General features: G+C 40.7%; 1 protein-coding gene across 4 annotated transcripts in view; it reads right to left on the bottom strand.

Moving 5' to 3' along the window:
* Positions 1-17,038, bottom strand: part of Slc9a6 (solute carrier family 9 member A6) — a 69,252-nt gene that overhangs the window by 7,603 nt on the left and 44,611 nt on the right. For 3 of the 4 annotated variants that reach the window (XM_040744646.1, XM_040744645.1, XM_040744643.1), the window contains 4 exons: positions 11,041-11,152; positions 8,026-8,179; positions 3,371-3,460; positions 2,257-2,287 (listed from right to left, as the gene is read on the bottom strand). In XM_040744646.1, the coding sequence (XP_040600580.1) occupies positions 2,257-2,287; positions 3,371-3,460; positions 8,026-8,179; positions 11,041-11,152 (387 nt within the window). The remainder of the gene's footprint in view (positions 1-2,256; positions 2,288-3,370; positions 3,461-8,025; positions 8,180-11,040; positions 11,153-17,038) is intronic. The other variant, XM_040744644.1, reaches the window with a different exon arrangement.

Genomic DNA, 17,038 nt, shown 5'->3' with positions numbered 1-17,038 from the left:
CTGAATTTCTTCACGTGTAAAATGCAAGCAACACAGATTTCCCCAAGGCCCTTTCCAGAACTAATGTTCCATGTTTTTGTGATTTTCTAAGGGCAGAGTTTAGAGTCTGAGTTTTGTCTCCTTCCTGCCCAAATAGCTTACCTTCCCCCTCAACAAGTATCAATGCATACATAACAATGATAAAAATATCTGAGAACATTGTATGTGCTCACAAGCACAAAAGAGCTTCCGAACTTGCTTCTACATCATTAAGTTTCGCATGTCTTCATCTCTTAGTTTCTTGTTTGTTTGTTTATTTATTTATTTATTTATTTATTGGTTTTACGAGACAGGGTTTCTCTGTATTGTTTTGGAGGCTGTCAGTCCATCTTGTTTAATTTTTACTGCTTGGGAGCCAGGAGTGGTGGTGATACATGCCTTTAATCCCAGCACTCAGGAGGCAGAGGCAGCTGGATCTCTGTGACTTCAAGGCCAGCCTGATGTACAGAGTGAGTCCTTGGACAGCCAGGGCTACACAGAGAAATCTGGTCTCAAAAAAAAAACAAAAAAAATTGGTGCTGGGGATGGAAGCCAGGACCTCGTGCAAACTAATTGCACATTCTACCAGTGAGCAGTAGCCCACGCAACTGCCTTCTTTTTACAGTTTTGCTTTCACTTCTTGTTAATTTCATTGTTATTACTACTATTGTATTATTATTATTACTATAATTATTATTTATTGGGTATTTTAGAGGTTATTGTCCTCCAACATAGGTTCCAGGGATTGAACTCAGGACATCAGACTTACCATCTTATTGGTCCTGCCTTCACTTCTTGTAAAGCAAATCATCTACAGACCTTACCATATAACTAAGTTCCATACTGGCTATGATGTTCCTGGAGCTTTATAATTGACATAAGTGTTACTGAGTAAACAATGCAATTGAGATGTCCATGAGGTTTTATTTATTCTCATCAGTGAGTGTGTGTGTGTGTGTGTGTGTGTGTGCATGCGTGTAAGGGCACACATGCCACAGTATACATGCAGAGGTTTGAGAACAGGGATCAGACTCAAGCTGTCAGGCTTTGCAGCAAGGGCCTTTAACCACTGAGCCATCTTGCTAATGTCTGTCCATTGTGTAATGGAAAAATATCTCTTTTTGTTTGCCACACTGATAGTCACCTATCTGGCACTTTCCCTTATTTCTCCTCTGTGGTGACAGTGTTACCAGGGCTGATGGAAACATACATGACCCAGGAGCTGTGTAAATGCAATGTTTTATTACTACTGAGACATTAACACCCCTTGAACCTATTCTAGAAGCTTGACAGGATAAAAAAGTCTATAATCTGGTTTGTCCGGGGAAGTCTACTTTAAGATTCTAACCACAAAATGGGCACGTACTTACTATATCACATGCATACACGCACACAGTCATCACTCAAAATTAGCACTTGGGAAATGAATTGAGTAAATGCTCTTTTAAAGCATACTCTGCAGAAAAAAATATACCACAGCTTGCTTGTTTCAGGAAACAATAGGAATTATGTTTCAAAAGATACTTTCCATCTTCAAAACCATCATTTGTGATTTCTCATCTACTGTGCAATGTGTAATAGAGAATCACTCATTCAGTGGTACTCAGAAACCATTACAAAGAGGGTGGAAAATACCAGAAAAGGGTGGTCAGTCTCCTAAGGGCAGACAGTTGTGTTGTGCCCAGTCCACAAGTCTGGAGATCATAGGGGAGGCTGAGAAACTGACACATGGAAGGAAGGAAGTGAGGAGCTGTGTTGAAAAGGCTGAGGCTGGGGTTAAGAGAGTGTAACCCCCCAAACACGCAGATGGACACTGAGAAGACTGTGGGCAGTTAGTTCTCAAGGGCAGCTGCTGGTCATCCAGTTTGAAAGTTCCACAGGAAGAGCAGCTGGAGTGGGGCTGACATCAGAGACAAGCCTTCATGCGCAACTAGAGTGGAAAAAGGCTGCCCGTGCCAGAGCAGTCACTTGAACACCCAGGAGCACTTAAGAGCCTATTCTCCTCAGTGGCAAAAGCCCAGGATGGCCACAGATAGGAAAGCTGTCACCCTTGATAGCCATGTGCTGCCGAAACTATGCTTCTGATTCATGGAGCAATGAGAAAAGCCAGAAATGTCAGTTAAAAGTCGAGGCAAACAAAACGGTATCTAAAAAGTGGCATGAAGTCTGAGACAGTTTTCTTTCCAAATGACTGAACGCTGGACAGAAATGCCAGGGACAACACAAGTGTATATTTACCAAATGTTCTTGGTCTGAGTCAACACCAACCCTAAAGGAAAAACACAAAGAGCAAATGAGATTTTAGAAGCCAGTAGAAGGTCTACTCACATATACACATTGCCAGGCAAATATTTTTCTCAACACAGAAGCTCCAGAATTGTTAATGTTCCCTCTTCTCTACAGGTTGGGGTGGACATTTCTGGCTCCTGCCACTTTCTTTAGCAACAACCTTGGGTCTAAGGCAAGCAGGGCAAATGTTCTATTCTAAAACCCCACTTACCAATTTCAGTAAAATAGTATCTCTTCTCTGAATGCTAGTCTAAGCACCAAGAGAGAGAGAAACTCTGCCCCAATTGCTCAGTAAGAATGACTAGAAAGTTTCAAAGTCAAAGCTGGAACACTGCTCTCATGGAAACATTGCTAAGGTGACAGAAAGGGGGTCCAGTTGCTGAGGGACTACAGGATAATTGATGGACATCAGTTTTGGTTCTTCATAATTCTTGGGTACCTACATCAGCTTCCTTCTTTGGGAATCCCAGGGAACAACTTCATTTGCCAGTTCTGAGTCTGCTCTCTAGTCTCAGAACTTGAACTCTGTTCTCTCTCCTGCCCTGCCTGTCACTTCTCCTCTCCTTGCTGTCCCAGCCCTCATTCTGACTCATGAGTTCTGTTGAGTAAGCCTTTCCAACTGTCAGGCTCTCACCCAGAGTTAACTCTGGATAGCATGGAACTCTCTAGGTCACTGCTTTCACAGAAGCTTCTGAGGGAAGCTCACAACCCTGAAGGTCACAACTAAAGTCCTTTGTAGGACATTCAAAACTCTCTACACACCAGTGGCCATTCTTTTCTCCAACCTACCTTCCCACCCCCATTTCCAGTCATCTTCTTCCAAGTACCATGTGATACCCTAACCCACACCTCTCCCCAAAGCCCTGCCAGCTCCAGGAGTTTTTTTCTCACGCCTCTCATTCCCTCAGGTCAACTTGTGCCCCCACCCAGTTTTCTACTCATTTGTCAAGTGCCAAAGTAGCTGTTCCATGAGGTAGTCACACAGCATCACCTCCCCTTTGTGCTTCTGTAGCACTAAGTTCTTTATTATAAACATATATCACAGCACAGGATAGTTATTTACCTGTCCATCTCCCCAAAAAGACTGTGAGCTCCTTGAGGGTAAAGGCCATGTCTCAATTCATCTCTGTATCCCCAGAGTCTAGCATAGTACCTGACATACAATAGGTGCTCAAATGTTTATTGATTCGGTTACCAACTACAGACAGCACAGACAACATAGCAATACAAAAAGCTGTAGCAACATCTGCAAAGACAATACTCAAAGGAGGAAAATGATACAAAACTGTATCTGGAAGGCAAGGAAGTCATGGTCACATATTTGAAAACAGGTGGCCATGACCAGATTCGAAGCTCAAACAAAGGCTCATTTTCACTTTGTTAAAAATGGCCAGACACTGTTTAATAGCTTCCCAGTCACATTGGACTCTCACCACATTTACGCGTCTCAAGTGACACCTAGTGGTCTAGATGATACAACATTTAAACATTCTAGTGGCACATTATCCAAAAGCAATGTAATAAACATTTACAGAGCACTTATTATTTGCCAGGCACTGCGCTAGGCACAGGGCATAGACATAAATTAAGCATGGTCCCTGTCCTCAAGGAGCTCACAGACTAGTGGGGAAACAGACCCAACTACAGCAGACTCAAAGATTTTGCTATTAAGGCAGGATGGGTTCAGGATTACTCCGGGATAATTTCTAGCTATGTGAGCTCAATCAGGCTATGTGGCTCTAAGGAATGTAATTCTGTCACCCAGAAAATAGGGCTAGTATCACCACAAACTGTTGCTGCAAAAATTAAATGAGAACATGTCCTGAGAAACTTTTAAAGTGCATCACTAGTGCTAAGTGGTAGGTAGTTCTTCTAGCAATACTGCATTACAAGGACGAATGGGATAATTGCTGTGATAGGCAGACCCAATGCTACATAGCAACTCCAAGAAAAAAGACTAGGGGAGTAGGAGGAAGGGTGGTTTTGTCAATTCCTAAGAACGAAAAAGAATCTCAGGCCAAGCAAAGGCTCAGAGACAAAGAAATGCAAAGCACGTGTGCCTAGCTAAATGATAGGGTGCCAAATGTGACTGTCACAAATTACATCAAAGGATGCAAGCTGATTAATTCACTGCTCCCAAGACAGAGGACATGATCTTTTTATACTAGAAATCAGATCATGTCACTCACTTGCTTTAATATCCTCAAGATTTCCATTGTATTTTCAAATCCCAAGTCTTCACTATATACTACAAGACCCTATAGTGAGAGGGACAAACTACAGCCCTCATACACATCCAGTGGTAGATAAGGTTTTATTGGAACACACCCATACTATGTGATTCCATATCACCTGTGGCTGCTTGTGCCACCAGATCTGGATAGCTGACACTGATCACAGGACTGTGGGCGTCTAGAGTCTTTGCTTCTGGCCCTTCACAGGTAGTTTTAGGGTCTTGTCCAGCTTTTTTTTCTACTTACCATTTGATCACTCTCATCATGTAAGCTTTTCTCTGTGTCAAACAGGCCACATCTGCTCCTGCCTTGGAGCCTTTGCTGTTGGACTGCTCTGTCTGGACTGCTCTTCCTGGTCGTCGTTGAACTGGCAGGGTCTTGCCACTCAGGCAGACTGAGCTCAAATATAACCTTTCCAAGAAACCTCCCCTGGCTTCTTCATATTATATATAACACATTCCCAGTCACTATCACAGCATCCTAATTTCCATCACATTTAGTATCATCTAAAAACTGTCATGTTCATTCATTTATTTACTAGGGGTTTTTTAATCATGTTTCTCTCTAAATGGGAACGTAGACCTTTTCTATCTTTTTATTGCCACTGTCCTTTTGAATACAGTTACTTCATTTTAGCACTACTGACATTTGGGGCCTAATAATTATTTAATTGAAGGTCTAGACAGTAGCCAATTCTGTGTTCTGCAGAATGTTAAACAGGGTGCTGGCTTCTGCCTGCTAAATAGCAACAGCAGTCCCTTCTCCTAGTTGTGACTGTCAAAAATGTCTCCAAATATTGTCAATTATCCTCCGAGGAGACAAAATAATCTGCTAAGAACCAGTGAGTTGGAAGTTGACACAAGGAGTGTCCACAAAACCGTTAGTGCTCAGTAAATATTCACTGAGTGACTACACAAAAGGCACACTTGAAATGTTGTGCAAACAGCTTTGCAGACACTAGCACACCAAGTTCTCACAGCAACTCCAGGAAATGGGTGGCACACTATAGAGGTAGAAACCAAGTTTCTGAAGAGTCAAAGACCTTGCCCAAAATTAAGAAGGAATGATCAAGAATGCAAAGGTTATGTTGGTGTATTCACAAATCTTCAACAGCCCCAACTCATCAGCAACTTCAAAATTACACCACTAAAAAGGCGGAGGAAAAAAAGAGGCACTTAAAATACAGTCTTTGCCTTTACTCCCAAATATAGGTCGGAAGGAAAAACAGCTTTTTAGGCTTGAAATGCCAATAGAGAGATAAACCAACAATAATTACAGCAATAGTAAATGTCATGAAAATAGTCACATTTTCTATTTATGTCAATTATTAAGAATTTATTAATAATTAAAATAGAGAAAATGGAAGATTTGTGATGTAACTATTAAGTAAATGTGATAAATAACATTTTAAGCCAATACATGTTTAGAAAAATTAAAGCAACAATGTGAATTAAACTATAAAAATGAATACTATATGTTTCCCAACTATTTGACATGCTAGTCTTAACCACATTCAGTACCCTATCCAGTAAGGACTATAAAAATATATAGCCTCATTTCAGTGTGGAAAGGTTGGAGGAAGATACCTGGGAAGAACTTGAAAAAATTAACATATGACCTCTGTTCACAAACAGGCCAAAACACTACAATAAAACAAGAAGTCGTCTAAAACTACAAGGCAATAGATATAATTAAGCCTCCAGCTGTGCTGCAAGGTAAGAAAGAATGGGACCAGCCAAGAAGCTTTCAAATCCAGTGATGTAAACAAAACTCAGTGTGACTAGTTGGGATTCTCTTCTCTCTTCTGAGAAGAATGGTAAAGCATGGGATTTTTTGTTTTGTTTTGTTTTTCAAGACAGGGTTTCTCTGTATTGCTTTGGAGCCTGTCCTGTGTAGCCTTGGCTGTCCTGGAACTCACTCTGAGGACCAGGCTGGCCTCGAACTCACAGGGATCCGCCTGCCTCTGCCTCCCGAGTGCTGTGATTAAAGGTGTGCACCACCAACGCCCGGCTAAAGCATGGGAATTTTATTTGCTCCATGTAGAGTGCAGTGAGGGGAACAAAACTGATTCTCCGTTGATGAGTTTAGTTCTAAGCTATCTCACATTTTGCTTTAGTCTCCTCACAGTGTCTTCAGATACAAGCTTTTGAGAATAAAGGGAGTTTACTCCTTTCAAAATTTACCACACTTATTTCTTGATGAACCATGTCTGAAAGAACTAAAAATAGAAGATCCTCTGTCTCCTGTTTAATTATCTGTATGACATTGAACAATTAACAACTCTTAAAGCCTCACTTTTTAAAACAGTTACTATGATTAGATAAACATGTTAAACACAGCTTACAGAATGCCTGGCACATAGTAGGTGCTTAATAAATGTCAAATTCTCTTATGAGTAGTAAGTAGGATTATAAGAACATTACTGGATGTATAAAAGTATATGCTGCACTATATTATCTACTATACACAGAAATAGCACAAAAAATAGAAGAGATTTTAATAGTAAAGAGAGATTAAGACATTAACAACATTCACTGTGCAATTAAAAGCTAGCTTGTCTTTGCAATGTTAAAAGGCATAATAGAAAGTAAAAGAAACAGGCAACAGATTCTCTATTACATGAAACACTGGTTTTTTTCAAATGAGGTTCATATATCCTGAAAGCTTGGTAGCTCTTAACATCCATGATGTTTCAGTCAAACACAGAACTACAAAGTACAAAGGCTTTAGACACGAGCTGCTGTATCCATGGAAACAAATGCAGAACTCGAGATACAAGAGAGCTTTCAAACTGAATACATTAAGCAATACACACACAAGGCCATGACTACATCACTGTGGCCTTGGTAGATTTGCTAGGTTAGAAATGGTGCTGATCAGAAAGATGAAAAGGAATGATAATGTTTAGTATTGATTAGAGTTGGGGTAAACTGGACTCTCACACACTGCTGATGGACTGAACTTTGTAATCTGATCAAAAGCCTTAAATACATGCATGTCTTATGAATTAATCAATTCCACTTCTGGAAATGCATCCTAAAGAAACAGTTAAGCAAGAGCATGGAGGCACATTGGCTTTAGAGCATTCATTTGTTAATAGTAACAGCAAAACCCTCAGATGGAAATGAAAATAGCCACAGCCTAAAACATATAAAACTACAATAATAGGGATTTTGTTAAATCAGTCAGGATACATATAGCTATTCAAATAATAGGAATATATTCACCAGGACAAATGCCCACATTTCAAAACCAGTTTAGAAGAGCACTTAGTGTTGCCTGTTTGCTAAAATGCATAGCAAAGGTCTGGAATGCTTTTCATTCATTCTTCTTGCTGTTTCTTTTGTCTATATTATGCTATGCACTTGTTAAGAAGGAAAAAATGAAAGCATATTTGACAAAGCTTAAAATCTTCTCCTGACTAAAAAGAAAAGTAACTGAATTAAAATGGAATACGAAAATGAGTTCCCCAGTTCCCACTTACCTTATATGCAAGCATGACAACATGGCAGTGGTGCCACCACCAAATACCCACACAGTAAAAAACACAATCAGAAGTGTGGTGCTGAACATCATTTGACGTGCATAAGTGGCAGTATCACGAATGGCCAAGGCAAATGCCATTGCACCACGAAGGCCTACAGGGAAAAAAAGAGATGTTTCTTCAATAACTCATCAGCAATGTAGACTATAAATTCAGAGATATAAAACACAACCTCAAAGCTTGAGAGCATGTAGACAAATATAAAATACATATTTAACATACATAAAGAATGACTGACAGAGTTAATGTATAATACTGACTTTCTGTTTGTTTGTTTGAGACAGGGTTCTCTGTAGCTTTGGAGCCTGTCCTGGAACTCACTCTGTAGACCTTGAACTCACAGAGATCCACCTGTCTCTGCCTCCCGAGTGCTGGAATTAAAGGCATGTGCCACCACCACCACCAGCTATAATACTGATTTTCATTGATATTTTGTTTATTTTTCAGACATGCTCTTGTTACTGCAGCCCAGGCTGGTCTCAACATCACAATCCTCCTGTATCCGTCACCCAAGTGCTGGGATTGCATGTATCTGCTACCACATCCAGCTTGATTTCTTAACAATTCTCTAAAATTTAGTAGTTTATATGTAATGAATTCAATTTATGTTTTGACAATACATAGAAAGGGGTGACCATTGTCCCAATCAAAACAGAGGTAAAATTTTACCCTTCCTGTCCAAATTACTTTGTGCTGCCCACTAGCCCAACCTCCTCATCATCCTGGCCTGATCTGCATCGCTATTATTTTGTCTCTTAAAAATATCGCTGGGTCTTGAGGTAGATTGATTCCCAATTTTCTAAGAAAGCACCATACTGATTTCCAAAGTGGCTGCACAAGTTGGCACACCCACCAGCAGTGGAGGAGTGTTCCCCTCTCTCCACCGTAAATTGTCTTCGGTGTTTTTGATTTTAGCCATTCTGACAGGAGTAAGATGGTATCTCAGAGTTGTTTTGATTTGCATTTCCCGGATGGCTAAGGATGTTGAGTACTTTCTCAAGTGCCCCTCAGCCATTTTAGCCTCCTCTAATGAGAATTCTCTATTTAGTTCTGTGCCCCACTTTTTAATTGGATCCTTTGGTGTTTTGGAGACTTGCTTCTTGAGTTCTTTGTAAATTTTGGAGATCAGCCCTCTGTCAGATGTGGGGTTGGTGAATATCTTTTCCCATTCTGTGGGTTATCATTTTGTCTTATTGACTGTATCCTTTGCCTTACAGAGCTTTAAGGGGGACCCTAAGAGGGTTGCATGGATAGCCCTGGGAAGGGAAACATATGAGATCTCCTGGGTAAACTGGGGGTGAGGTGGCGGAAAAGGGGAGGGAAATGAGAACATGAGGGAACGGGGTAGTTGAAGTGAGGGGGTAGAGTGTAAGAGCAATGAAAGAGTCATCTTAATTGAGAGAACCACTATGGGGTTAGAGAGAAACCTGGTGCTAGGGTAACTCCCAAGAATCCACAAGGATGACCCCAGCAAAAACTCCGGCAATAGTGGAGACGATGCCTGAACTGGCCTCCCCCGTAGTCAGATTGGTAAATACCCCAACTATCATCATAAAGTCTTCATCCAGTACTATTGATGGAACCAGATGCAGAGATCCACAGCCAAGCTCCAGGCTGAGCGCCAGGAGTCTAGTCGAGGAGAGGGAGAAGGGAACACATGAGCAAGGGAGGTCAAGATCAGGATAGAGAAATCTAGAGAAAGCTGAACCAAGCTCGTGGAAACTCAGGAACTCTAGACCGACAGCTGTAGAGCCTCCATGAGACCAAACTAGGCCCTCCGGATGTGGGAGACAGTAGTGATGCTTGGACTATCTGAGGAGCCCCTGGCAGTGGGACCTGGTGCATGAGCTAGCTTATGGGAGTTCATTCCCTATGGTGGGATGCCATGCTCAGCCTCAATGCATGTGAGAGGGACTTGGTCCTGCTTCAACTTAATGTTCCAGACTTTGTTGACTCCACATGGGAGCCCTTACCCATGAAGAGCAGCAGATGGTGGGGTGGGGTGGGCTGGGGAGAGGTGAGGGGGTGGGAGGAGGAGTGGGAGGGAGACCTGAGGTTGGAATGTAAAATGAAACTTAAAATATCATATTGCTTTTCCCTGCTGTTCCTCTGAAGAAGCAGACAGGTGCTTGCCTGTCTTTCTTTCTCTCTCCACTCTCTTCCTTCCCTTCCCAATAAAACTTCCCATGTAAAAAATGCCATACCAATGGGACCATATATATAAATTTTGCGACTGGCTTCTTTCATTCAACATAACACTTTGGAAACTCCTCCATGCCACTATGTGAATGAAAGTTTGTTCTTTTTATCATTTAGAAATTTTCCACAGCAGAACTCTATCAGGTTCTTCTCTGCCCCATTTGACCAGTGAAAGACAGACAAATGTGGCAGTAAAGGTCAGCAATCCAAAACACACAGGGTGCTGAGGCAGGAGAGTCACAAACACATGCAAGACTTGCTAACATCGAAGTCAGTCTGAACAACTTATACCCCAATCTTACAGATCAAAAAAAAAGGTTTTTTTAGGGGGAGAGACTGGGGATGTATGTATGTACGTACGTACATACAATAGATATCTTAATGATAGAGTATTTGCTTGGCATGCCTGAGGCACTAGGTTCAATCCCCAGAACTGAAAAAAGGAAAACAAGCAAGGGATTTGTAGGTTTTGGCAGTTATGGATAGAACTGCCATAAACATCCACCTGCATGTTTTCTCTAAAAATGTATTCATCTCTAACTTATTTACTTTGTGTGACATATTTTGAAACCAAAGATTTAGAAGCAGAGTGTGAAAATTTTCCACCAAAGAGAATGGAAGATGATAAGGAATTTTCTATTTGAGGGTTCAGTTTCAATGTTTCTGGCACAGTACCTCCATCACAGGCTATAGAAGTTAGCGTACGTGGTGTGAATAGTATCTTGGGTGTAGATAAGACACGAAACTGAAGCTTACCAGCAAACATCATCATGTGTTGAAAGTTTGATCCAATCTTACTTCTTCTACCCAAATTAAGTAAGAGAGACAAGGGGTAAATATTGGCAGCTCTTCCCAAGAAAATAGCAATCTAAAATCATTAAGAGGTTAAGGAGCAGTTCTTTTACTACTGGTAATTTAAGCTATACATTCAAGGTGGTGAGCAAGCACTGTCTATTGACAACACTGTCACAGTGTCATCTGCTACAACAGTTAATATCTACAGAGCAGCTGGAATACAGTCAGTGTAAGTGGAGGACTGCCATTTTAATTCTATACCATTCAAATGAATTTGAATTGAAATAATCACACATAGCCAGCTGTTTACAGACTTGCTAGTGTATGTCCAGCACACACTAAGTATGAAGAAAAAGATATATAAAAGAGGATCTTCTTTAGTATTAACATCACAGACACATTCATTTCCATTGCAGGGTTGAGAGGAAGCAGAGTCACTCTGGCTAAACTGCACCTTCCTTATAAGAACACAAAAAAGGGCAGCTCAGTCACTCCATGCACTGAAATTCCTGCAGAGCCCTGCTGGGTCTCACTAAATGTGCACTTCCAACCTGCACAAAAGGTCAGATTTGATGTCAGAGCAGATGGGTCTTAACTAAGAAACAGTTTGGGTGTCTTTTTCTCCATTCATTGTCTACAGAACCCTGTGCTTTATAGTTGCAAAGTTTACTGCAGAGTTCACAACACCAACTCCACCACATTTCCTGAAAGGAATAGAAAGGGAAATGTAATATTAAAAGCAAAGCAACATGGTTGAAACAGTACTGATGTAAATTCCTTTCAAAAAGAGTGCAATTGCTAAGGCCACAGGCAAAAGGCCACATGTAAGGATTATATACTCGTTACCTGGGCATAAAAGGTGGAAGCAGGAGGCCAGGAGTTCAAAGTTAGCCTTGGATGAATAGAGAGTTTAGCATGGGCTACATGAGACCTCATCTAAAAAATCAATGAGCAAAAAAAAATCACCAAAAAAAGAGAAAATGAAATGCTTTTTGATGAAATTATTTTCCAGGTAAGTACTAGTTAACAATACTATAACTGTCATATAGCCATGTACCACATAACATTTCAAGCAAAGAGTGCTTACACAATGGTGGTCCCATATAACTTTAATGGAGCTGAAAGATTCTTATTGCCTAATGACATCTTAACAATATTCATGTGTCTATACTAATGCTGGCACGAACAGACCTACTATGCTACCCCTTATACACAAGAACAGCACACACAATCATATGTAGTACACAATAGCTGGTAATAAGTGATTGTTACTGGTTTTACGTATTTACTATATTACACTTTCTACCGTTATTTTAGTGTATTCGCTCCACTTATAAAACAAAAACTTTGGGTCAGGGGGATGGCTCAGTAAGTAAATGTGTTTGCTACTGAGCCTGACAACCTTAGGCCAATTCCTGGGACCCACAGAGTGGAAGAGAACTGAGCCTTAAAAGTTGTTCTCAGATATCCACACATATCCCATAGTGTGTGTAAAAAGTTTACTGTGAAATAGCATGCTGCTAAGCCAGCAATCACCTCATATACCTCATGTTTATCAACTGTCCTAACCGAATCAACAAGCTCTTATGAATAACTGACTTATATCATGTAGGTTTCTGTAAATATAGTCTATGAAACTCTCAATGACAAAACTGCCTGATGACACATTTCTCCAAATGTATCTCCACCTTTAAGCAGCACATGAGCATCTACATATACTGCAACTGAACAACTAAATAACTGAATGGAAGATTCTAGTAGTCAAGTTCTTTATGATGGGAATGCAAGTGTACAAACCAAAAAAAGACAGTTGACTGTTAATGGCAATAGGTTACAGTTGGAGCCATCAGTACAAACTCATGACAGGAGATGCTGATGGTTACAAACAAAAATATTTATGGATGTATGTGTATGCATATGACTTACTATATACATGGATAGCACCTACCTCTGTCCATTGACAGGGTCTAGAACAGTGGTTCTGAAGCTTCCTAATGCTGCAACCCTTTGATACAGTTTCTTATGCTGTGGCAACCCCCCAACCATAAACTTATTTTCACTGCTACTGTTATGAATTGTAATGTACATATGTGTGTTTTCTGATGGTCTTTGGTAACCCCTGTGAAAGGGTTGTTTGACCCACAAAGGGGTCATGACCCATAGGTTGAGAATTACTGGTCTGCACACCCAAAGTCCAGATCTTGATTTCCAATACCACCTTTTCTAATTAAAAGGAACCAGAGCCCCTTGGAGAAATGGACAGTTCTTGGGTATAAAGTGCACAAAATGAGCAGAAGCATCTTATACTTCTAGAAAGTAAGGAAGTGTTAAAATACAAACCCAAATCCCCAAACCATGATGACAGGTATGTCAAATAGAAATGGGGATCTACAGAACAAGCCCCTGATGGCTAAAGCTGAGATAGTTTGAAGAACAAAATTTGTAAAAATGTTGTAAATAATTCAATGTATCCTAAGTATTATTCAAATAAATAATTCTAGAAATAAACAAAAGAAGAAAACATCATGTGAGGGAGAACAGATCGCCTATGTAAAGAATTACAAGCAATTTTGTAAAAAAAAAAGTCCCTGGGGAGATGAACCCTAACTCCACATTCCCTAAATGTGGGCTGCAAGGGGTAGCTTCTTTTCCAAGCAGGGCAAGATAGAAAGACATGAGTCACCTGCAATGGGGAAACCCTGTAGTCATGTGACTAAAACTAATATCAACACATTAACGTGCTAATAAATACATGCCTTCAACACGACATGATGACAACAGCACTTCATTTCCCTAGTACTGCTCTCAAGAATACATGTAACCCAGTGTGATCTTGGGGATAACATGAGACAAATTCCAACCGAGGAACAACCTACAAAACACCTGATCAGTACTCTGAAATTTATCAGGACTCACTAAAATAAATTCAGGATTCAGGATGAGTATGAAGCTGACTGAATGTATCAATTCAGAATCATTCCCATGACAAATGTACTATGCTGATGTGAAGTGCTAATGGGGAACTGGGCTGTGAGGTATATATAGGGCAGCTTTCAGTGCTATCATCATTATTCTTTTCATAAATGTAAAATGCACTACAATGTAAAATTTCTTTGAAAATAATTCCATTTAAAAAAGAAAAAGAAAATGTAACAGCAGCAAAAAGGCATGGGAGGCTGTGTGGCAACTGCTGCTAGTTTTCATAAATCCATACCTAGTCTGTTCTTCTAAGCACAAGACCCTCCTCACTTTTAGCTCCAATTTTTGAGTACACAGCTACCCAGATAAAGAGTGCGATTACTAGTTTCCCTTGTGGGTAGGTGTTGCCAGTGCTGTTATGTACAAGTGGTATGTACACTTCTAGGTAGTACCCTTAAAGATAATTACGAGGCACAAGGGTCAGATGCCATGAACCTCAAGAACACAGGCAACTCCCTACAGAGAACAGCACCAAGGCTGCCCAAGTTCATAACAATTCCACAGTCACACAAGCTCAGACTTTTACATAAGAAACTTCTGTCTCATTTAACTTATTAAAATCTGGGTTAATTTGAGTCATTGTCACATGAAACCAAATGCAACCCAGGCAACCAGAGACAAGACAGTGTTGACCTGTTAAGAATCATTTGCATAGATTCTTTATTGATAATCTCAAATCCTAACAAACTCAGAAACCTTGCAACTATTTAACATTATTTCTAGGCTAATTTCTATAGATTAAATTTTTTAAAATTTCAAATACAGCTGGGCGTTGATGGCGCAAGCCTTTAATCCCAGCACTCAGGAGGCAGAGGCAGGTGGATCTCTATGAGTTCGAGACCAGCCTGGTCTACAGAGCGAGTTCCAGGACAGCCTCCAAAACAATACAGAGACACCCTGTTTCGAAAAACCAAAAAAAAAATTTCAAATAGTGATGAGCTCTGAAGCAACTGAACTCCACAACTTGCTAAGGCAAGTTGACTCTTATTGACAGGAATTTGCTGTTTTGCTGTAAGACTTAAAAACAGCAGTTCAGCAAAACGTCACTTTCTAGCATAGATCTTGTGTGTTTAAAATGCACTGCTCTGTTTGTCAGAATCTGGCTTCTTATGTGGCTTTAGTGCTTCTTTTGAAAACCACTTATTTAAGCATTCATTTCCCAGACTGCAGTCTTCCCTTCCACATTTCAAGTTCAACTCTCCTGCTGAGCTAGTTCCAAGTCCTCAGTCTGAAGACGGCTCTAGCCTTGCCTCTCATGGTCAGCCCCCTTCTTTCTTTGTTTCACTTCTTCTCCATGTGGTAGAGACACTCTTCCCACAGCCTACATCTACTTTGTTCTTTTCTGTTTCCATCATGCTCACTCAACAAAGCCACAAACCTCAATGGACCCAACGTTTCATTTTTCCCTGAGCTTACTGCTAAGGCTTCCTGGACAGAGTCACATGGCTTGGAAGACTGGGATCTTGCAAGTACCTAATCCTCAAAATCAAATGGGCCCCCATTAATGCTCAGCAATCATACTGCAATTATTTGGTCAGCTCTCTCCTAACTTTCCATGACTACTTCATAAACTTTCTCTCTACCTTCCCCCAAGCTCCCATCTGTGGGAGCCAACCTCCAAGATGGTCCCTAATAACCCCTGCCTCCTGATATAGTGATATATATAGATATATACATATATATATATATTTTGATCCTTACTCACACTGTGCCACAGCTGGTCTGTATGACCAGCAGAATATCACAGAAGTAATGATGAAATTTCACTTCCAACATTGGTCTATAAATGGCACCTTGGTTTCTATCCTTGTACTCTTTCATTTTACTCACTCTGGGAATCCATGCTGAAACTTCTCCTGTGGATAGGTCCTACAGAAAGGTGGTCCTTTATGTTGACAGCACATGCATGAGGTTGGCATAGCTCCTCCAGCCCCAATAAGCCCTCAGAGCCACACCAGCAAACCATGTCACTGTGCCCCCCAGAGAGGCGATGGAGTCAGAATCGCCTCGCTAAGATATTCCAGGGTTCCTCACCCCCAGATACCATGTAAGGTAGAGAATGGTAGGTTTCCAGATTATTTCTCCCACAGAGAATAACTTGGGCACCTGGCTATTCTATCAGCAGGCAATATCACTTCCTACTTCATAAAACAGGAGCCATCAGCTAGGAGTTTCATTTTCTCGCTGTATCTCCTTCATCAACTGGAGGAACTGCCCTGAGAAGATGCCAATTCCTCTCCATAAACTTCAGGATCCACCTGTCCCCATCCTGTCATGAGGATGTCTTTCTTGTTCTCAGATTCTTCCTTTCAAGTTGGTTTTACTTTTATGTATTTATTTTATTACAATTATTTACTCATGCCATAAGTGTGGACATCAGAGGCCACTTGCAGGAGTCAGTTCTCAACTTTTATCACATGGGTCCCAAGGAATGAACTAAGATTGTCATCTATGGTGACAAGCATCTTTACCCTCAGCCACTTTGCTGACCCCTCAAGTTGGCTTTAAAGTAAAAGTGCTCATTTATATGAAACAGAAAAATATGGGAAAGCATGTGGCCTTGTTCAACCTTCCTCGTCTTTGATGTACTGCCCCGTGGCATAGAACCTAACTCTTCCTCATAATCAAGCTTTCTCTCTCTCCTTTAGTAACGCAGGACAGTTTTTGTTCCTTCTTTTGTGATTGGCTGGAGATGAAAGTCACGGTTTTCCTAGGGAACCAGCTTGCCCCCAAGTTACTCCACTGCTCCATTTTCAAATCTGATTTTGAGACAGGGGCATGTCAAAATGGCCTGACACTTCAGATCTTTGCCACCATCACAGGGACTATAGTTACATGGCACCATGCGTTGCAAAGGACAAATATTTTTACCTCTGAGGTCAACAGAGTAATAAAAGTCTGTCATTCCAATCTGTCAACATTTTCGTGCAATAAATTCAAATAGAAATAGAACAGGAAAATGATTAGAATGGACTTGGGG

The sequence above is a fragment of the Mesocricetus auratus genome, unplaced genomic scaffold (assembly GCF_017639785.1).
Source record: "Mesocricetus auratus isolate SY011 unplaced genomic scaffold, BCM_Maur_2.0 Super-Scaffold_100003, whole genome shotgun sequence".
Classification (NCBI taxonomy): Eukaryota; Metazoa; Chordata; class Mammalia; order Rodentia; family Cricetidae; genus Mesocricetus; species Mesocricetus auratus.
This window is presented reverse-complemented; position numbering and strand designations above follow the sequence as displayed.